Source organism: Nicotiana sylvestris, chromosome 2 (genome assembly GCF_000393655.2).
Source record: "Nicotiana sylvestris chromosome 2, ASM39365v2, whole genome shotgun sequence".
Classification (NCBI taxonomy): domain Eukaryota; kingdom Viridiplantae; phylum Streptophyta; class Magnoliopsida; order Solanales; family Solanaceae; genus Nicotiana; species Nicotiana sylvestris.
In genome coordinates this window covers 72434484-72456535 of record NC_091058.1, presented here as the reverse complement: position 1 = coordinate 72456535, position 22052 = coordinate 72434484, and the positions used below count along the sequence as shown (strand labels likewise).

At 37.9% G+C, this 22052-nt stretch overlaps 2 protein-coding genes across 2 annotated transcripts; both read right to left on the bottom strand.

Moving 5' to 3' along the window:
• Window positions 1-10668: 10668 nt before the first annotated feature.
• On the bottom strand, window positions 10669-11960 carry LOC138885068 (uncharacterized). Its single transcript, XM_070165959.1, has 3 exons — window positions 11855-11960; window positions 11536-11747; window positions 10669-11094 (listed from the first exon to the last, which is right to left on the bottom strand). Exons 1-3 carry the CDS (start codon window positions 11958-11960, stop codon window positions 10669-10671), a joined length of 744 nt encoding a protein of 247 aa, XP_070022060.1.
• A 2058-nt stretch (window positions 11961-14018) lies between these two features.
• On the bottom strand, window positions 14019-14864 carry LOC104245417 (uncharacterized). The gene has a single exon (XM_009801017.2). It carries the CDS (start codon window positions 14862-14864, stop codon window positions 14019-14021), a length of 846 nt encoding a protein of 281 aa, XP_009799319.1.
• Between the last annotated feature and the right edge of the window lie 7188 nt (window positions 14865-22052).

Sequence of the window (22052 nt, the reverse complement as noted above, 5' to 3'; positions counted from 1 at the left end):
GGCGCGGACCATACTATCCGCTGGAGCACCCTATACCTCAGTTGGAGCAGACTTTTCAGCCATCCGACACTTTGTACGGATCATAGGAAGACGAGGCACTAGCAACAATAAAGAACTTGTTTCTGGAAGATGATATGGATTGTTGTGTTATCTTCGAGGAGGATGGGGAGGAAGGCCCTTCCATTCAAGCCATGAACCGAGGGGAACGCCTCACTAATTGGTCGGTCAGGACCACCAGTGCCCGGACATCTTTGGGGTAGCAAGGCTGAACGAGCATCATGCATCGCATCTTTATTTTCTTAGTTGCTTTTCCTTTCTGCATTGTCTTTACTTTCCAAAAGAGCTCTGATGTCTCGAACAATTATGAATTTTAATCAAAGCATTTCAAACTCATTATATATTGCACTCTTATTACTTTTCTCTATTATTTACTTTGTTTTACACAGCGTTACTCTTACATATATTGATGATGAACCAACAACTGTGACTTGCAACGAGGCAATGCAACAAACGGATATAGATTCAGAAGAGGATGATATACTAGAAGAGGTTGTCAGAGAGGTCGAAAACTTTGAGAATAGGCCTAAGTCTAATCTAGATGAGACCGAAGTCGTTAATTTGGGTGATACTGAGAATGTCAAGGAAACATGTATTAGCGCACATTTGTCGCCATTAGAAAAGAAAGAGTACACAGAGTTCCTAAAAGAGTATGAGGATATCTTTGCATGGTCTTATGACGATATGACTGGCCTCAGCACATCCATTGTAGCTCACAAGTTGCCAACAAATCCTACATGTCCGCCGGTAAAGTAGAAGCTCAGGAAGTTCAAGCCAGACATGAGTTTGAATATTAAAGAAGAGGTTACTAAGCAAGTCAAAGTCAGGGTTCTCATCTGACATGGTTAGCCAACATCGTGCCGGTACCAAAGAAGGATGGGAAGGTTAGAGTCTGTGTCGACTACCGGGATCTCAACCGGGCCAGTCCCAAAGACAACTTTCCTTTGCCGAATATACATATCTTGATCGACAACTGTGCCAAGCATGAGCTGCAGTCATTCATTGATTGTTTCGCTTGGTACCATCAGATATGGATGGATGAAGAAGATGCAGAGAAAACGGCGTTTATCACGCCATGGGGGATGTACTGTTATAGAATGATGCCGTTTGGATTGAAAAATGCTGGTGCTACCTACATGAGAGCCATGACTACCACCTTTCATGACATGATACACAAAGAGATCAAGGTGTATGTGGATGACGTCATCATCAAATCCAGGAAAGCTGCAGATCATATGGAAGACTTGCGAAAGTTCTTCAACAGGTTGAGAAGGTACAATTTGAAACTGAATCCCGCCAAGTGTGCATTCGGAGTTCCTGCTGGAAAATTATTGGGTTTCATCATGAGTCGTCGAGGAATAGAATTGGATCCATCAAAGGTCAAAGCTATCCAAGAATTGCTACCGCCAAAGAACAAGAAGGACGTGATGAGTTTCCTGGGAAGACTCAACTATATCAGCCGATTCATAACTCAGTCTACTGTCATTTGCGAACCCATCTTCAAAATGCTGAAGAAGGATGCCGCCACCAAATGGACCGATGAATGTCAGAAGGCTTTTGACAATTTCAAGGAATACTTGTCTACACCGCCAGTCTTGGTTCCGCCTGAACCAGGGAGACCCCTCTTGCTCTATCTCGCAGTGTTGGATGGAGCATTTGGTTGTGTTTTGGGGCAACATGATGAAACAGGGAGAAAGGAGCAAGCCATCTACTATCTCAGTAAGAAGTTCACACCGTACGAGGCCCGATATTCTCTTTTAGAACGCGCTTGTTGTGCTGTGACTTGGATCGCGCAGAAGTTGAGGCATTACTTATGTGCTTACACTACTTATCTCATATCCAGAATGGACCATCTGAAGTATATCTTCCAGAAGCCCATGCCCACTGGCAAGCTCGCCAAGTGGCAGATCCTGCTAAGTGAATTCAACATTGTTTACGTAACCCATAAAGCAATCAAAGGGCAAGCCTTGGCGGACCATCTCGCCGAGAATCCCATAGACGGAGAATACGAGCCCCTAAAAATGTATTTTCTCGATGAAGAGGTACGTTTCATAGGAGAAGATATTGCAGAATCCTATGATGGTTGGAGGTTATTTTTCAACGGAGCTGCAAATTTTAAAGGAGTTGGCATAGGAGCAGTCCTGGTATCAGAAACCGGTCAGCATTACCCGGTATCCGCCAAGCTCAGGTTCCCATGCACCAACAACATGGCCGAATATGAAGCCTGCATTCTAGGGATTAAACTAGCCATTGATATGAACATTCAGGAGTTACTAGTAATCGGAGACTCGGACCTACTCATACATCAGGTTCGAGAAGAATGGGCAACCAAGAATCCCAAGATACTCCCTTATCTGCATCACATACAGGAATTGAGAAAGAGGTTCAGAAAGACAGAATTCCAGCATGTTCCCAGGGTACAAAATGAGTTCGCCGATGCACTTGCTAGTTTGTCATCTATGATTCAGCATCCAGATACAAATTTCATTGACCCCATCCAGGTCAATATTCATGACCAACCAGCTTATTGTGCTTATGTTGAGGAAGAAGCCGACGAGAAACCATGGTTCCACGACATCAAAGAGTATTTGACCACAGGAGAATATCCAGAGCTTGCCAATGCTACCCAGAAACGCACTCTTCAGAGACTATCCAATAATTTCTTTCACAGCGGAGGAATCCTGTACAAGAGGACTCCTGATTTGGGTTTACTAAGGTGTATCGATGCAAGGGAAACAACCAAGTTATTGGAGGAAGTACATTCAGGGACCTGCGGACCGCACATGAATGGTTTTGTTTTAGCAAAGAAGATACTCCGAGCAGGATATTTCTGGATGACTATGGAAACAGACTGCATCCAGTATGTCCGAAAGTGCCATCGCTGTCAGATACATGCAGATATGATAAAAGTGCCTCCAAACGAGCTTAATGCAACAAGATCACCATGGCCGTTCGCCGCTTGGGGAATGGATGTTATCGGTCCAATCGAGCCTACCACATCAAACAGGCACAGGTTCATCTTGGTAGCAATTGATTATTTTACTAAATGGGTTGAAGTAGCATCATACAAAGCAGTTACCAAGAAGGTGGTAGCAGATTTCATCCGCGACCAAATTGTTTGTCGGTTCAGAATTCCAGAGTCAATCATCACCGACAACGGCTCCAATCTTAACAGCGACCTGATGAAAACAATGTGTGAGACTTTCAAGATCAGACACAAGAACTCTACGGCTTATAGACCGCAGATGAATGGAGCCGTAGAAGCGGCCAACAAAAACATCAAGAAGATACTAAGGAAGATGATTGAGAGGCACAAACAATGGCATAAGAAGTTGTCATTCGCCTTATTGGGTTATTGTACCACAGTCCGCACATCAACCGGGGCAACTCCCTACATGCTGGTTTATGGTACAGAGGCGGTCATTCCCGCTGAGGTAGAAATTCCATCATTAAGGATCATACAAGAAGCCGAGTTAGATGACGCATAATGGGTAAAAGGCCGCTACGAGCAGTTAACTGGGGCAGGATTTTGAGGAGGACCCTCAAAATTTTGGAGCAAGCAAGGTTGCCGTGTCTTGAACCACGTTGCAGTTGTTGGTTCATCCAAAATAAAATCATTTTTTCAAAATATATATACTTACATTACATTTACTAAATCATGCATAAACATCATTTGCATCACCGTCGTTTAGCAATGCTACCCCAATGATACGTAACGTCAGGAGCCAAGGGATACGAACTAACCTTCACCCTCTACAGAACTCACGATTTTTCTTTGGATGCAGGAACTCAGATCGTAATTCAAAACGCATTCACTCTTCAAAGTCAAAACCCTCGAAACAATCACTCAACTCACAAAGGTCTACTATCTACACCCAACATTCCCCAACAATCATGATATCGCAACCGCCTATCAGCAAAGAAAATTACTACCATTTGCTCATTTACATTCCTGCACTACATAAGGCTACTTTCTGCCTTTCGAGACTAAGCTCTGTCTCCATCCGCATTTTGCATAAGGCTACTCTCTGCCTTCCGAGGTTAAGCTCTACCTCCATCCTGCATAAGGCTACTTATCTGCCTTTCGATACTAAGCTCTGTCTCCATTTGCATCTTGCATAAGGCTACTCTCTGCCTTTCGAGGTTAAGCTCTACCTCTATCTGCATTTTGCATAAGGCTACTTTTCTGCCTTCTGAGGTTAAGCTCTACCTCCATCCTGCATAAGGCTACTTATCTGCCTTTTGAGACTAAGCTCTGTCTCCATCTGCATTCTTGCATAAGGCTACTTTTCTGCCTTCCGAGGTTAAGCTCTACCTCCATCATCACCTGCATAAGGCTACTCTCTGCCTTTCAAGGTTAAGCTCTACCTCCATCCTGAATAAGGCTACTTATCTGCCTTTCGAGACTAAGCTCTGTCTCCATCTGCATTCTTACATAAGGCTATCTATATGCCTTCCGAGACTTAGCTCCGTCTCCATCCATATTGCATAAGGCTACTCTCTACCTTCCGAGGTTAAGCTCTACCTCCATCCTGCATAAGGCTACTTATCTGCCTTTCGAGACTAAGCTCTGTCTCTATCTGCATTCTTACATAAGGCTATCTATATGCCTTCCGAGACTAAGCTCTGTCTCCATCCATATTGCATAAGGCTACTCTCTACCTTCCGAGACTAAGCTCTGTCTCCATCTATATTTTGCATAAGGCTATTCTCTGCCTTTCGAGGTTAAGCTCTACCTCCATATTGCATAAGGCTATCTATCTGCCTTTCGAGACTAAGCTCTGTCTCCATCCTGCATGGCTGAAATATCGCCACTTTATTTAAATTCTCGCTTCGGCTGAAATATCGCCACCTGCATTCAAATTCACGCCTTGGCTGAAAAATTGCCACTCTTTGCATTCATTCGGCTGAAAGATTGCCACCTTCTCATGGGCTGAAAAATCGCCAACTTATTCAAAGGCGTCATAGTTCGGAGGCACCATATGCATAGCCCGAAAACACCATTTCATGGCCTGCGAATCTTTATTTTATGCTCTTCATGGCCCAGGACATCATAGTCTGAGGACGTCATCCTAACCATCCAAAGACAACATTTATGGTCCAACGGAAATTTGCATCATGTTTAAGTTACGCACAATATGTGCATCTGCTCATTTACAGGTACACCGGATAGCGAATGGCCGTCTCAGCAGAAGCGATCCCGCTCCAGTTCTCCGCAATCTATTCGACTCCAAACACCTTTTAAATCTGACCATCGCGTCCGTCTTTTCAAATCTCCTTTGACACATTCCGTCAATGGTTCCTGAACTACATGTGGCCAGATTCCTGTGAAACCAAGGATATGTAGGCAGCTCAGAAACCAAAGCGCGGTCAAAGTTCTTTTTCAATCACCGTTTCCGGTCAAAATTGGCCATCTTGTCTTTACCCGACAACTCTTTCATCCTCCTCGGGTATATATATTTTATACCCAAAATATTTTCAAAATAGCATATATGTGCATATATAAGCACACCCAAGAGTTTTGGTATATTTGTGATTTTTAAACCAATTTACTGCCTATTTTAATACCACAAAAATCCAAAAATCATTCCCAAAATTATCATTTTTGATTAATAACTTATTTCATTCTCATATTTAAACCAAAACATAATTAATATGATTTTTGCATATTTTTACAAATTTATTCGGAATTTCTAAAGCTTAATTGTATGAAATTGCAATTATGGCCTATTTTAATAATTAACTGCGTTTTATAATTATAAAATTGTTCCAATTATTTTTAGATTAATGTTTATATATTATCAATTAGTGATGTGCTTTCAATTTGTTTTAAAATTATTTTTTAGCTATGTTAATTAATTAAAAAGAGGAAAAATGGCTATTTAAAAGATGGCCCATTTCCATTTCAATTTTAGCCACAATTGAACCTCAATTTTGACCCCAACTCAGCCCAATAGACGACCCAATTTTTACCTGACCCAAACCCAATTAATCTAACCCGCTCGCTTCCCATCTTTAAATCCTGACCGTTGATTGTTTTAATCAACGACCCTCGTTCTTTCTTTCCTTTTTTAATTCCGCCCCAGCCCCTAACCCTAATCATTTCTCCAAAGTAGCCACCCCTGAATTCTCTCATCCTCTCAAATGCTCTCTAACACTCGAAACCCTAGCCGCCTCTGTCGTCGTCTCCGACTAGTTCTCACCGGAGTCCATGGCTTCTCAAGCCATGGATGGCCTGTGCTCTCTTCCCTTCACTCCCAAACCATGATTATTCAAGGTTCTTCGAGGATTCGATCTTCAACAGGCTTGTTCAGGTCCTCCGCCAACCTGAGTTCCTTTGGTTTCTCCTGCCCCGTTCCGGCATGTTCGAGCTTTGACAAGGCTTAGCATGGCCCAGACTCGTTCAGAGACCAAACCATTCCAAGCCTTCTCGTCTCTAGGGTTTCCGAGAAACCCTAAAAATCTTTATTCGAGGTTTTCCTTTCCTTATTTTCTTAGATCTGTAGCAGATCTATGCTCTATTCAATGTTTTAATGATTTCCCCTAATTTTCCCTTTTTAAAATTAGTCTGTTCAAATTAGGGTTTTCAAAAAATCCTAAAACGATTCTTTTTCTTCTCCCTCTTTCTTTATGTGAATCTATGTGTCCATGCCATGCTTTAGGGGTTTTCATTTGTTTCTTATGATTTGCTGTTAATATGCATGTCTCTCTGCCTTTGTTCTATTGCTGCTTCTACTGATTTTTCTATAAGCATGTTTATACGCCTATCTTGCCTGTCCCTTTACTATTTCTGGTACTGAAAGTGTTTACTCTTACTAGATTTATTTGGGTTATTGAACTTGCTTCTTTTACTACTTCCTACACTTCTATGACATCTTTTCTCTCTTCTGAACTGGTTGAGTTTTAGTTTGCACTCTACTGCTTTCGATTGCTACGTATGTCTGTGTATTTCCTCAGGGAATTCTGAAAGAGTTCCCCAGGCTTGTTGAGTTTGCCTTCTCTTTTTGTGTGTCCTACTCGGACTGAAACCCTATTTGGGGATTTTGCGAGCTTTTGGTTCTAGGGTTCTACTCTAGAAACCCTAGGCTCTCAAATTTGTGCTGAGTTCATAGACTGAACTGAAACTTGCTTTCCTTTTTTGCTTATGATTCTAAAACTGTTTATGCCAATCTTTCTTTCTTGCTTGATACTAGCATGCTTATATACGAGGGTTTTGTTCCTTTTGAATTGATACTATTAGCTTGTGATTGATTTTAATCTCCTTTTACTGAGGCTCGATTGATTTGCTACTGATTTTTTACAACTTAGCCTCTTCCCTATTTTCCCGACTAAGTTCATTCAAAGCTTTTAAAACTTTCCGGCTGTTTGATTACTTTGTTTCCTTATTCTTTCAAAACCATGTACTATAGTTTCTTACCTTAAATAGACTCTGTATGAACCTACCCTTTATTATGCTACTCTGAAAGGTTTTCATTATTTTCCTTTCCTTAATTACTCACTCTCGTTTGAAATCAAATCCCTTTGACTAAGGGAGATTTTATTTGATTGACTGAGATTTTATTTCCTTACCTTCTTGTCTACTCGTTTTTGCACTATAAAAGCTCACAACTCTCACAAGTTCTGACACAGTTTTTTTACACAAACACTCGAGACGACACAAGTTCAATACTTTCTCTACTACTGTTTTCTCTGCTTCTAATACTGAACAATTTGCTCTTCTTCTCTTTTACTGCCTGAAACATTCTTGAGTTCCTTTTGAACTCTCAAGTGTTTTTGCTGAAGACTTAAGTCTGCTCCTGCTGATTTCTGGCTGTCTGCTTACTCTGTTATTCTGCTGTTTATTTACTTTGCAACTGGTATGTCACTCTTAATTTAAATAATGCTCCTCCACTATGTGTTTACTTCTTAGTCTGTTATGTTCTTCTTTACTATGTTTCTGCAACTTTGTGGCTACTTTTCTTATGTGAATTCCGTCTCATTTTTCCTCTTTGTATGAGAGTATGGTTCTAGCCATGACAGCACTCTATTATTGTTGCCCATGACTTTGAACTGGGTTCTTTGAACCCCTTAACTCAAACCAATTCCCACTTCCCCTTTCCCCTTATGTGTGCTTTGAGCCTAAGACCTTGGTCTGGCAGTGTCCTAATCACTGTCCAGACCTTGGTCTGACCTTCAATAGGTCTTGCTCTCATTTGTTTGGCTAAACAGGTTGGTCAGGGGGTGTGCCAGCCAGCCTTATGGCTGGGTATGACCACCAATCTGTTATGACTTTCCCAACCCCTTTTCACACTTACACTCATTCTTAGCAATTAAGTTCTGCCCCCCTCTTGCAAGCCATGCTTTGGTACCCTTGAGTTCTCACTGAACTTGGATGCCTGAGGGCTAGCTCTTCCACACTGCACTATTCTTTTAATGGTATCCTGGGTGTAAGCAATGCCGAGATTCCTTGAGATTCCTTGGAACTCTGAAACACTTTGGATAAGAGAAGGCTTTGGAAATATGGATTCGGAATTGGTTAATCACATATTATTAGACATTAAGATTGAATTAGGTTCCTCAGATGCAGCTGTTGGTCTTTGATGTATTTTATCTTTTCTTTTGGTCTGTAATAACTTGTACAAACTCGGGGAATCTAGTAAAAGGGTGTGGGAGGGATTTTACTTTCCTGCATCAAAGGGTAGAAACCATGCTTTAGGGTTTTAATTCTTTTTAATGTTTTTGATCCAATCACATAGAAATCATGCCTATAGGAGACAATATTTAACTTTCTGCAATCTTGCATATAGATATCACGCCTATAGGAATGTGCATGCTCACGATATTAGGCAAATTTTTAGGGTTAATCAAATCAGCATCTATTTACAAGTTTGTTAACATGGTTTAAAACAAATGACTCGTAAAGATCATGTTTATAGGAAGTTTTTAAAATCAAACTTGCCTCACTCGTCTAAACGCAGTAACGATTTCATTGACTAACGGACAAAAACCAGTGGTTCTCTGAACCATTGAGCCTCTTCTCAGATTAGTGCAACTCTTTCTAAAACCTAATCTTCTGGTAAACTTGCATGCTTTCTGAAACTTACTGCCTTTTCTGGTAGTTCGATGAACGATTTCCAACTCAGTTACATATCACTTTTCTGTATTTTATCATTTTCTGCAGCTCGAACTCGTTTTCTTCTTAAACAATCTGCCTCTTTTGAAACTTGTTTAAAATTGCCCTTTCTCTACTAATCTGCAATTCAATGATCTGTCTTCTAGGAACTATTCTACGTCGTTTTGTTAAGTCTGCGGCTTGCCTTTTCTTCAAAACTTTTCTGTCTATTTTTCAAAAGAATCAGTAATCCCACTCGCGTTAATTAAGTGCCTTAATCTCTGACAATTGCATCCGAGTTGCCTAATGCAGACTTTCTGTCTAAATATATGTGTTGAACCAGTCTGCTCGCCGCTTAATTTTTAACTTAAGACCAAATCAGTATATGCTAAGACATGCTAAACTAAGTGTTGTCCGATTTAAGAGGTTTATTTGAGCCTTGTTTGCTTGTTTACTCATCCCTTTATTTGATATTTGTTTTGAATGTCGAAACTAGAATTTTATCCTTTAAACTCCATAAAGGCCCCATCCCTTTCTTCCCTCTTAGGATTAGAAGTCCTAATACCCCGGTACTGATAGGTTGGTACGGGTATTAGCGTGCAATAAGTAAACGAGACTAAATGCGCTTTAACACCTTAACGAGGTGGGAAGGGTAGAATATGGATATGATGACCGGTGCGCTAATATCACGTGCGACCCCTCTTCTGAGGAGTGATTGCTGGATATTGCATTGAAGTGATCCATATTAATCAATAAACCTAGGACCCCCTTTCCCTTTACTTGTTAATTTTTTTTAGTTTTCTTTTAAGACTAATTTTCTAAACACTCTATTTCTTCAAATCTTAAGCTTGTTTGCTAAGCTATGTGAATCCCTTTGCTTGTTCTCTTACTTGTCTTCTTAAAGTCACAATTGTAACATGGCCGAGAACCACACTTGTGGATCCTGAGGGGTGCCTAACACCTTCCCCTCGGGATAATTTCTAGCCCTTACCCTAATCTCTGGTCTCTTCATCTCAAACCTTTCTTAAAGTGTCCTAATGCACTATAATCATTAGGTGGCGTCTCTTCAACTTCCAAACCCAATTCTCGAAAGGGAATAGAGTTGTCCTCCCAATGTCGTATACCCGATTTCTGACCCTACGTTAGAGGAAAAGGGGGGCGTCGACACTTCTTTCCACCGCAAGATGGTATTGACTTCATGTCGCAAATATCTGTGTGAATTAAGTCTAAAGGATTTGAATTCCTTTCAACTGACTTATAAGGATGTTTAACATACTTAGATTCCACACATATTTGACATTTTGATTTGTCGCATTCAAATTTAGGCAATACTTCCAAGTTAATCATTTTTCGCAAGATTTTATAATTGACATGACCCAAACGTATATGCCATAATTCATTTGACTCAAGTAAGTAAGACGAAGCTAAAATTTTATTATTATTCTCAACAACCATTACATTCAGCTTGAAAAGGCCCTCAGTGAGGTAACATTTTCCTATAAACATTTCGTTCTTAGTTATTACAACCTTATCGGAAACAAAACACACTTAAAACTATTCTTAACAAGAAGTCCATCATAGACTAAATTCTTCATAATCTCGGGAACATGAATGACTTTGTTCAAAGTTACCACCTTGCCAGAAGTCATCTTCAGAAAGATCTTCCCATATCCTTCAATCTTGGCGGTTGCAGCAATTCCCATAGAAAGAGTCTCTTCGGGTCCAACAGGAGCATATGTTGCAAAGGCTTCCCTAATAGCACAAACATGGTGAGTGGCTCCAGAATCAATCCACCACTCCTTAGTATTTCCCACCAAGTTGCATTCAAAAAGCATAGCACACAAATCATCAACATCTTCATGCTTTTCAACCATGTTTGCTTGACCCTTCTTCTTGTCTTCTTCAGAGCACGACACTTCGTAGATTTGTGCCCAGCTTTCCCACAGCTGTAGCAATTTTTGTTGAATCGCTTCTTGCTTGGGTTGATTTTTGGTCCAGAAGCCTGCTTCCTTTTTCTCTTATTTTGAGAAGTATCCTTAATAATGTTTGCTCTCATTATTGTTGAGTTTCCATGACCTCTCTTTTCAGCAGCTTTGTTGTCCTCTTCTATTCTCAACCGAACAATAAGATCTTCAAGGGACATCTCCTTGCGTTTGTGTTTCAATTAGTTTTTGAAGTCCTTCCACAAATGAGGCAACTTCTCAATCATCACTGCTACTTGGAATGCTTCATTAATGACAAGACCTTCAATGAAAAATTCTGTTAGTAAAAATACTAAGATTACAACTTTCAACATCAATATTAATTTGATTTATACCTTCAACAAGGAGATCGTGAATAATCACTTGCATTTCCTAGACTTGGGTAATAACAGACTTGCTATCTACCATTTTGGAGTCCAAAAACTTGGCGGCAACGAATTTCTTCAGCCCGACATCTTTAGTTTTATATTTCTTTTCAAGCGTTGTCCACAATTCTTTTAACGTCTCCACGCCACTGTAGACATTATACAAATCGTATTCCAGTCCGCTGAGAATATAATTCTTGCACAGAAAATCAGAATGCTTCCACACCTCAATCACAAGAAAGCGTTCATTCTCTGGAGTTTCATTAGGCAGAACAGTAACATCTTCCTTGATGAACTTCTACAGACTTAAAGTAGTCAAGTAGAAGAATATCTTCTGCTGCCACCGCTTGAAATCTAACCGAAAAATTTTTCGGGTTTCTCCGCCGGTGCCAACGCTGGTGTTCGGCTTGTTGATGCATTGACAGTCACCATTGGAACAGTCTGGTTCTCCTTATCATTAGTCATTTCTGTAAAAGAATGACACAAACAAACGTTAAAATCACGTAGATTTTAATCTCCAATGGAGTAAAAAAACACAAAGGTTTTAAACTCCAAAACAATGAATATAACACAAATACAGAATACAAATTAAATTTCTTAAGCTTGTTAGTAAACTGTATTTGTAAACTAATTCTGGAAAAGATAAAACAACATAAACAGAAATATAAACGAAACAGAAGTTAATCTGAGCTCACTGAAATCTCGGTGTTTCCTTACAAAAATTAATCCCCTCCTAGTACCCAAGGTTATGGATTATTTCCTCCCAGGATAGAACGAATTACACATTGGTGTAGTGGAACATCAAACCCTAGTGTTTCAGCGAACACAAAGTTCGGTAGCAAATCACACTTACTGTTGCTTTCTGTGAAGTTAAAACAATGCAGAAGAAGGAGGAGAAACTAAGAAAATCGTATGGAAATTCTGAGAGAATGGACTTGTATTTATAGCCAATGTTGGGCTGAAATCTGAAGAGGTTCAACTCTTCAGAATAGGGGTGTTCGTTGGTCGGTATGGTACGGTATTTAGATATTTCGGTTCGGTATTCGGTTTCTTAAAATCTTATACCAATACCGTACCTAATTAAATTCGTTATAGTTTAGTTTTTCTCCTTTCAATTTTGGTTTATTCGGTTCAGTAACTTCGGTTTATTCGGTTTGAATACTAACTAGTGCATAAAGCCATAGACTCTAATATTCTTAATTAAAGTACTCAAAAATACAAAACTGAAAATATTTGTTGACAAAAATTTTGTCCAAAACTAGAAAATATCAACCAAATAGAGAAAATTGTATATAAAAGAATATTTGGTCATTAGAAATATCTTGTTACTTGTTTAGAGTTACTTGATGAACTTAGAGAATAAAGGAAAGTAAAATTTTAGATTTTTTATATTTATGTTATAATTGATATATGTGTTTTGTGTAATATAATATATATTTTGGTACGGTATCGGTATTTCGGTATTTTATTTTAAAATACCAAATACCATACCTAATACCAATATTTTAAAAAACTTAAACCAAATACCATACCAAATACCAAAATTTTCGATTTCGGTATGGTAATTCGGTGTTTACCAAATTATGCATAGCCCTACTTCAGAATGGTTGTTTATGCAAAATGGCCATAACATAAATGGCTATTTACCCAACAATAAAGAGGGAAAATTGAAGAGGGTAGTTAATTTTCTGTTACAAAAACAGAAAACGGAAAATTGGAAATAGTTGGATTTTAATAGTAATATTCTTGGATTTAATATTAATATTTTGTTATTAAAACAGATATTTAATAACATTTCTGTTAATATTTACTATTAACAAACAAATTTGGTCTAAAAAATTAATCAATCAATTGACCAAAGCCGAAGCCGAGCGAGCGACGACGACGGCGCGAGGCTTGCCTTCTTCTCAACTCTTTTAGAGTTAGAAGAAGAGCAATTGCTTATATATCCATTACAAACCTCTTCCTCTTCCTCTTCCAATATGGGACAATGTCCCTTCATCAAAGAGGGAATCTCAAATGAAACTCAAATATTTCATTTTCCCTCCATTTCCCATTCACCCTCTTTTAAGCATTAATATACTTAAAACCCCAAAAATCCCCACATGAATGGGGAATGGCTATATCACGAAAATATGGATGAAAAATTGTGTGATTCGCAAGCAAGGATTAATTGCATCTGGATAAGTAGGTTTCCCTTTGAACTTTCGGTAGTAAACTTATGTCGGATATACTCGGTCAATCGGTAGATTTGATATCATTGAACCGTCGAACTTTGGTGTATACCTAGACAACTATAAGTCACACAACCAACTCTTAACCGTCTTTGATTCTCATTGTTGTGTTCGTTTCAGCAATGAACACCACCTGGTTTCATAAGTGCACAGAGAACTATGATATATGTATATATATTTTCTGTATATGTATGTAATTACAAAATTGTTCCTTTACAGCAAGGTTTTTCATCATAAGCATATCCTACAATATTCGGATGCTTATGCAATAATACAAGACAATATATACTCATTGGCAAGAGACAACATTCAGGAGTGTGCTCCTTGATCTGATCAACCACCTAAAGATGTTGTCCATGCCATCCTCAATGCATTCAAAATGAGCTTCCAGATTTTCCACTTTGCTCTGTACAAACTGTATCTTTTCCACTTCATTAGAACCATACTTGAAAAGGCTGTTTAATGCAACATCAGCACTTTCTATCTCATTTACATTGTCTTGATCTCCCTTGTTCACCAATCTTGAAACCAAAGACCATTTGCTTATTGGCTTAGAAACTGGAGCTGACAAGAAAACCAACACATTTTGGAATACTGAAATTCCCATTGTACTAACTTCTCTTGGCACTCTTATAACAGCTGAGACAAGTTGATCAGCTTCCATTACAGCAACCACCTCTTCATGCTCCATTTTCTTTAAAATTGTAACTAAGTTTTTGGCATCTTTCTTCATCTTCTTCCTAAACGAAGTGTAGTTAGTGATGCTCAAATCTCCTTTTCTCCTTCTCAGTAAGGACTGAACATCTTTAACATTTTCTTTAAACTGTGACACCAGCTCCCTTGTTGCCTCACATATATCAAGAAATCTCATAAATTTATCCAAGATTTCATCGACCCATTTTTTATCTTGGCATTTGGAAAGGGCTTGAAGAGTCAGGGGCAAGTTGAGAAGATCACTCATGTACCTATGCACCTCTCCCAAACTAAGTAAACCATTGTAAACAGCTTCTGCAGTTGGTGAGGCTGAGAATTCCCAAGCCTTGAACTTGTTGAACTCCTCTTCAATTTTCTCAGTTGCTGGATGTGATCTGCTTGGCAAACTGATGGATCTGTTATTTGCAGAATAACTTGCCATTTCTTTCCTCTGTTTTTTTCTTCCTTTTTATTTGGTATATATTCGAAGTTTGGGATGATAAAAAAGCTTCAAAACTCATCTTATTTATACCAAGATTCTACAGAAAGCGACAAGATGCAGATAATTCTGCTAAGATAGCGTTGAGATTGCCATGTGCCGAGAGAGTGGGCATTCCCTAAGAGTTCGGTGAGCTTGTTGTGCTTCAAAAACAAAACTTTAATCAATATTATTGATTTTTTAATGTTTTTGTCTTTCGAAAGTTGCCACTTTGCGTTACCTTATTGCTAGTTAGTGATGAAAGATGTCTCAGCAAATACGTGGCTTGTTACTAGTATTGTCTTTGTTGGGGGAGCCATAGTTTGTCGATCGTACAGCAAAGCGCCATTATTAAATTGTGATGAAGATCTTTTAATGGAGATTTTGATACCTCTTTTTCAAAAAGAAATTCCTAAATTCAGCGGAAAGAGTAACACGAGTGCAACTGAGGTAAAGTGATATTTTAAATTTGTACACGTAGGGCTTGTTGGCTATCTTCCTCACTTAACACCCCCTCCCAAAATAGTTTTTTCTCAACTTGAGTTGTTTGGCAAAATATTTTTGGGAAACTTTTTTTAAAAAAAAAGAATTAGAAGCACCTTTTGAGAATCAGAATGGATTCTAATCCATTTCAATGGAAAATTACGACTCTTCATCTCATGATATACATATCATCTTTGTGAAAATATGACACATGTATTTCCTTCATCCTTATTTCAAATGGACGGGAAATCGGAATCAATGATAAGATTGTCAATCCAGTTAAAATGACTATAAAACTCCTTTTAATTACTTTTCGATCGGTTGGCTTTTTCCGAAAAGGTATCCCTGGTTTGTTTATTTGCATCTTACTAATACTCCCCTTGTCTATTTTAACTGTCAAGTATTTTAAAAATAACTTTTTTTAGTTGTTACATCCGCGTATCTAAAGAAAAATAATTTATTTTTTTTGATTTACCCATAGCATTATTTATTCATTTCAATATTTTTCAAATCCATTAAAACTATACGAATTAATTAATATGCGTATCATGATAAATTATGTATTTTATTTATTATTTTTTAAAGAATGTACAAATTAAATAGTGAACTAGTAGAAATGAACCGAGCAATTATTTTCCTTCTTGACGAGACAAGGACACTCTAGCTGATGCTGGACTAAAAATTATTTCATCATCCCACGTGTAAATTCTAGGCTCCCTCCTTCCGGGCATTGCGCCAATACAACCACTTTCCTCCGTTATATATTTATACTAGAGAATTTGCCGCGCTTCGCGGTTACAAATAACAGAAATGTATATTTAGAATTATTTTTTTATAAATTTTGTTGAGATAAAGACAATTTTATAAGTATATATGCATAAAAATCAATTATATATGGTGCATTACAAATTTCTATTTTAGTTCTCAATCCTCCACAGAATTCCAAAAGTTTTGTTTCTTTCTATTTTAATATTCCTTGAACTCGTCTTATAAATAGAATGTTTCTACCGTGCTTCTTATATAGGAGAAAAAGGTAATTCCATAACTTACTGAAATAAGGACAAACAAAGCATTTCAAATTGGTCTTCTTGCCTACAGTAAGTTCTCTCTTTTTCCATGATACCAATTTAGTTGTGTTACCCTTTAAGCATCAAGAATTTAAAGTTAAAAACTTTTAACCAACACTCAGCTTTTGCATTCACATAAGAAGAAGAAAGGAGCATCAAAAATCTAAAGTTAATTTTTTTTAACTATTCAGAGACTGGTGAAACATCCTCAATAACCAACAAAACTAAGATTTGTAGAGTCTCATAAAAGGAAATAAATCTAAAGTTCAAAACTTCAAACTATTTCAGTAACGGAACAATAGAAGAGTAACAGTGACCATTGCGTCTCTTAGTAACGGAACAGAACCATTTCTTGAAAAGGCTTTCTTCCCTCAAGATTATATTGTGCCGCTGCTGAATTTAATGTCCAACTTAGAAAGTTCATCTTCAGCCTCTAACCAAAAGTGAAGGACAACTTTTATGTTTTTTGCATCTTTGTCACTTATTACTATCATGCCTTCTGATAAGAATTGTAGTCAAAATATGGAAGCCATACTCTGAAAAGCTGATTTGACACAAGTGAATGGTGGATACTGTAAAGAAACTCGATCGAACTCAAGAGCCATTGTTAATCCACATAGACCCACTGGTACACAGTTTAAAGAAGAACAAAATAGAGTGAGAGTCTGAGTTGTAAAAATATTCGCACACACGTATTGCTCAAGTGACAGACAATGAAAGTGTGGCCATGATTTCTCTACAATTCAACAAATTTGAGTTTCGAACTCCGAATAAGTTGGACTGAAATAAAAAGAAAGAGACATACTTCACGTGGGCATATAGCATCACAAGAGAAAACTTTCAATAGCAGGAGTTTAACCATGTCTTGGAGTACATACCTAAGATTGCGAGGATGTGAAAACAAACCGATCGAGCTAGGGAAAGAATCAAGAAGGGAAGATGTTTTCTCACTTTTTTAAGGTAAATGGTTCTGAAACACGTAACATAAAAAGACATTTTCCCAAGTATTCAGAGAAAAAAAAAACTTAGTTCAGTTATCACCAAAGCCGAGATGACTCTGCTAGCAATTCTTCCACCTATATTCAGACATATCCACTCTTTCTTAGTAGATTAATTTAACCACAACAGACATAGGGTATAACAAATGAATGTATTCAGATAAACTCACAAATTCATTAGACAACAAATATCATATGTATAAACAATGATAAAATAAATACTAATAAAATTTCTAAGAAATTAATGAAATTCAATGTGGGTATCAGAATTGCTAACCTGTAGAGGAGAGAGTGGGAAATCAAATACGGTTTCTTCTGTTGCTCTTATAGATTATTAATAAGAAGCAGCGTTTCAATATGGTGACTTTTTGATTTTCAGATACGGATTTTGTGCTTGAAACGGCATGAAGAGAATTTTGAAACCGCCGCTTTATCTGTTGCAATTGCACCGCTTTCTGAGGTTATCTTAGCTGGAGAGAACTGGAATTTCTCGGAACCAGGAGACAACACCAATACGATAATATAATAAATTATTTGGTCATAATGGAGATTATGGATAATGAAGCTAATATTTTAATAGTGCACGAATGGATGGTCGAACTTAATTTGTGTGACTATGATAATTACCTCATCAATCCATAGAATTTAGGAATCTAATCTGGAGAATAGAACCCTCTTTAGTCTTTATGAAATTTGTCTCATCGTGGTAAATCAACAAGTTAAAGGCAGTAAGATGTTGTTTTTAACTAGGTCTAGTTACCGTTTAAAGGTTTATTAGAGCAGTTTTGTGAACTATAATAAAAGATTTAGTTCCAAATTTACACTTCATGATTTAGATCCCATTTTCTCATGGATTCTTGGCTAAGCAGCTAGCTGTCAAGGATTTGAAATCTGAACACATCAAGAATCTCGAGATTTCATTTCACTAATCAATAAAGATATACGGTGGTTAATTAGAAGATAGCGACGAATATGGTTTAGTTAGGTGTGCACGAGTGGCTTGTTGCCTTGATGTTTCCTCCATGTTTTCTACCAAGAGAATCCTCGTTGAAGGTGATTAAATTATTGCTTAATCCAGCCAATTTCTTAATCCTTTTAGTTTGCAAATCCTAATGCGAAAGTCTGTCTTTCGTTTTATTTAATCCAATATCTAAATCCTATCGAATTGGAATAAATTTTCATGCAAAAGGATAATTTTAGGTTCTATCATAAAATTGCCTTTTGCCCTTCTCTTGTTTCTAACATTTTTCCTCAGTATTCTTTTAAAATTTATAAGAACAAAGCTACTTAACTAATTAGGTGTTTTCCTCTGTTTGGAGCGATTCGATTCGATAATTCAATTTTTACTGAATTATGACCAGTCCTAAAACTACTCATAGTTTTTGGAACGTTACGTGACATTCCCAGCTCAATAAAGAACATTCATGGGAACATGCTAAGAAGTCCAGAGGTTCTGAAAATTATGGTAGGATAGATTATTAGTAGCTAGTAACAGTGGACAATGCTGAGTTACAAGACTAATCCAATCCGTAAGGATATACCAGAAAATATAACATTTTGTTACTTGACCAATCGAATTGGTTCTGGAGCGTCTTCGGGATTACGTATTGCTCCCCCAATGATCGTAGTACCAAGTACTTCCCGGTGAGCTCTAATATGATCCGATTTATAAGTAAGCATCTCTTGTAAAATATGAACAACCCCAAACCCTTCTAGAGCCCAAACTTCCATTTCTCCCAGCTCGGGATAGAGCAGTTTTGTAGCTCGCAAGGCTCATAACCTTGAGGTCACGGGTTCAAATCCTGTCTCCGCAACATCTTGTTTTGCCAAATTATTTTAGGGTTGACTCTGTTAAGTAGTAATTAATTCCCGCCTTTCGCCTTTTGGGGGTGGAAGGAAAAATAAAACGTAGGGGAGAGATAAAATCATTATTTTACCAGAGTTTTGTGATTCCTGTTTAAGTATATACTCGGGGGTGGGTGCAACGTACCATGATATCCAAATATCAGTTAATTAGCTCAAAGAAATACTGATAATGTGGAATTAATTGGAATTTAAACAGCATAATACCATCATCAGATCATCTCCGCCATGACGCGTTACTTGCACTTGTAAAGATCAAGTGCCTTGGACATTTTTAATGTACCTTTAGTATAGTGAGTTTTATTGATAAATCATGAGGAGTACTAGTTAATTAGCTCAAAGAAATACTGATAATGTGGAATTAATTGGAATTTAAACAGCATAATACCATCATCAGATCATCTCCGCCATGACGCGTTACTTGCACTTGTAAAGATCAAGTGCCTTGGACATTTTTAATGTACCTTTAGTATAGTGAGTTTTATTGATAAATCATGAGGAGTACTAGGATTGCATGGGCTGAGTTCGTTGTTCACTAGAATATTATGTTATTTAAACATCTCATTTCTGCATATGTGAAGGGAAGGAAAAAGTAATTAACTGGTTCATTCAAGGAAAAGTTTCGTGGATTTAACCAAAGTATATCTAAGTTCATTGTCGTATTTTTATTTGATTAAAGATAAACAATAGAGAAAGAGCGGCAAAATTTGTGAGTATTGTTGAATTTGGCAAATCCCACATCGGTGGTTTAGCCATTTGGAGGGGATTTTTCCCCTATAAAAGAAGGCCTAATGTTTAGGATTGAGACACACCTCTCATTTGCCTTCTCATCTGTTTAAGGCATTTGTATCTTCTCTCTTTAGTATTATTTCACTTGTATTTTTGGAGTGGAATAAAATATTGGTTGTGTCCGAGGAGTAGGCAAAATTAGCCGAACCTCGTAAATTCTGGTGTTCCCTTTATTGTTGCTTTATTGTCTTATTTATTATTTGGTGGCTGTCATAATTTTTGGTATAGTAGTTGTGACTTATTCACACTATATACATTTGGCTTCCGCAACAATTGGTATCAGAGCCAAGGTACTGTCTAAGTATGCTCTGTGGTTGCAGCATAGTCTGATCTTCCACATCAGAAAAGATTTATCTTGGTAACTGAGTCAAGGTTCTGTCTGAGTATGCTCTGTGGTTGCAGCTTAGTCTGATCTTCCACATCAGAAAGGAAATAATCTTGATTTGTGTCGTCAGCTATTAAATAATATTTGTGTCAAAGATGGGAGACAATAAACAAGAAGAATCTACATCAAGTGTCAACAATACGTCATCATTGACATCTTCGCTTATGACAAGAATTGTGTCAAATGCGAACTTTGCGGTAGAAATTTTTGACGGGTCAGGACATTTTGGGATGTGACAAGGCGAGGTTCTAGATGTCCTTTTTCAACAAGGGCTAGATCTTTCTATTGAAGAAAAGAGACCAGATGTTATTGGAGAAGAAGATTGGAGAATTATCAATCGTGTTGCTTGCGGTACCATTCGATCCTACCTTGCTAGAGAGGATAAATATCCATACACAAAAGAAACTTCTGCAAGTAAATTATGGAAAGCACTGGAGGATAAATTTTTGAAGAAAAATAGTCAAAATAAATTGTACATGAAGAAGAGACTGTTTCGCTTCACCTATGTTTCCGGTACCACAATAAACGAACATATCACCAGTTTCAATAAGTTGGTCACAGATATGCAAAATATGGATGCAACTTTTGATGATGGTAACTTGGCCTTGATGTTGTTGGGATCACTTCCTGATGAGTACGAGCACCTTGAAACTACTCTACTCCATGGGAATGACGAAATTTCTCTCAGAGAAGTTTGTTCGGCTTTGTACATCTATGAATAAAGAAAGTGAGAAAAACAAAAGGGCGGAGAAGGAGAAGCACTGGTTGTGAGGGGTCGTCCTCAAAATCAAATGAGGACAAAGAAAGGAAGATCCAAGTCAAGATCTAGACCCAACAAAGATGAATGTGTCTTTTGTCGAGAAAAGGGACATTGGAAGAAAGACTGTCCGAAGTTGAAGAATAAGGCCAAACATAACAATGGAAAGGCCATTATGGATTCAAATGTAGCTGATTGTGATGATTCAAACTTCTCATTAGTTACAACAGAGCCATCAACACCATCAGACATATGGTTGATGGACTCGGCTTGTAGCTATCATATGTGTCCCAACAGGGACTGGCTCGTGGATTTTCAAGAAGGAGAATATGGAATCATCCACACAGCGGATAACAACCCTCTTACCTCATATGGAATTGGTTCAATACGATTAAGGACCATGATGTAATGATCAAAACATTAACAGATGTTCGATATGTACCGAATTTGAAGAAGAATCTCATCTCTGTAGGAGCCCTAGAATCAAAAGGGTTTAAAATCATTGCAGAAACTGGAGTGATGAGAGTATGCTCCGGTGCACTAGTGGTAATGAAGGCCAATCGGAAGAACAATAACATGTACCGTTATCGCGGTAGTACAGTTATTGGGACAACGACAGTAACATCCAGTAACGAAAAAGAGGCAGAAACAACCAGGCTATGGCACATGCGCTTGGGACATGTTGGAGGTAAATCCTTGAAAACTTTATCAAATCAAGGATTGTTAAAGGAGTAAAGGCTTGCAACTTGGAGTTTTGCGAGCATTGTGTTTAAGGGAAACAGAGAAGAGTTAAATTTGGTACAACAATCC

Coding starts and splice junctions, on each gene's coding strand:
- LOC138885068 (XM_070165959.1), bottom strand. CDS start 11,960: ATGACTAATGATAAGGAGAACCAGACTGTTCCAATGGTGACTGTCAAT. Junction 11,748..11,854: donor GAAACCCGAAAAATTTTTCG/GTTAGATTTCAA, acceptor ATGAAACTCCAG/AGAATGAACGCTTTCTTGTG. Junction 11,095..11,535: donor AGTTTTTGGACTCCAAAATG/GTAGATAGCAAG, acceptor AAATTGCTACAG/CTGTGGGAAAGCTGGGCACA.
- LOC104245417 (XM_009801017.2), bottom strand. CDS start 14,864: ATGGCAAGTTATTCTGCAAATAACAGATCCATCAGTTTGCCAAGCAGA.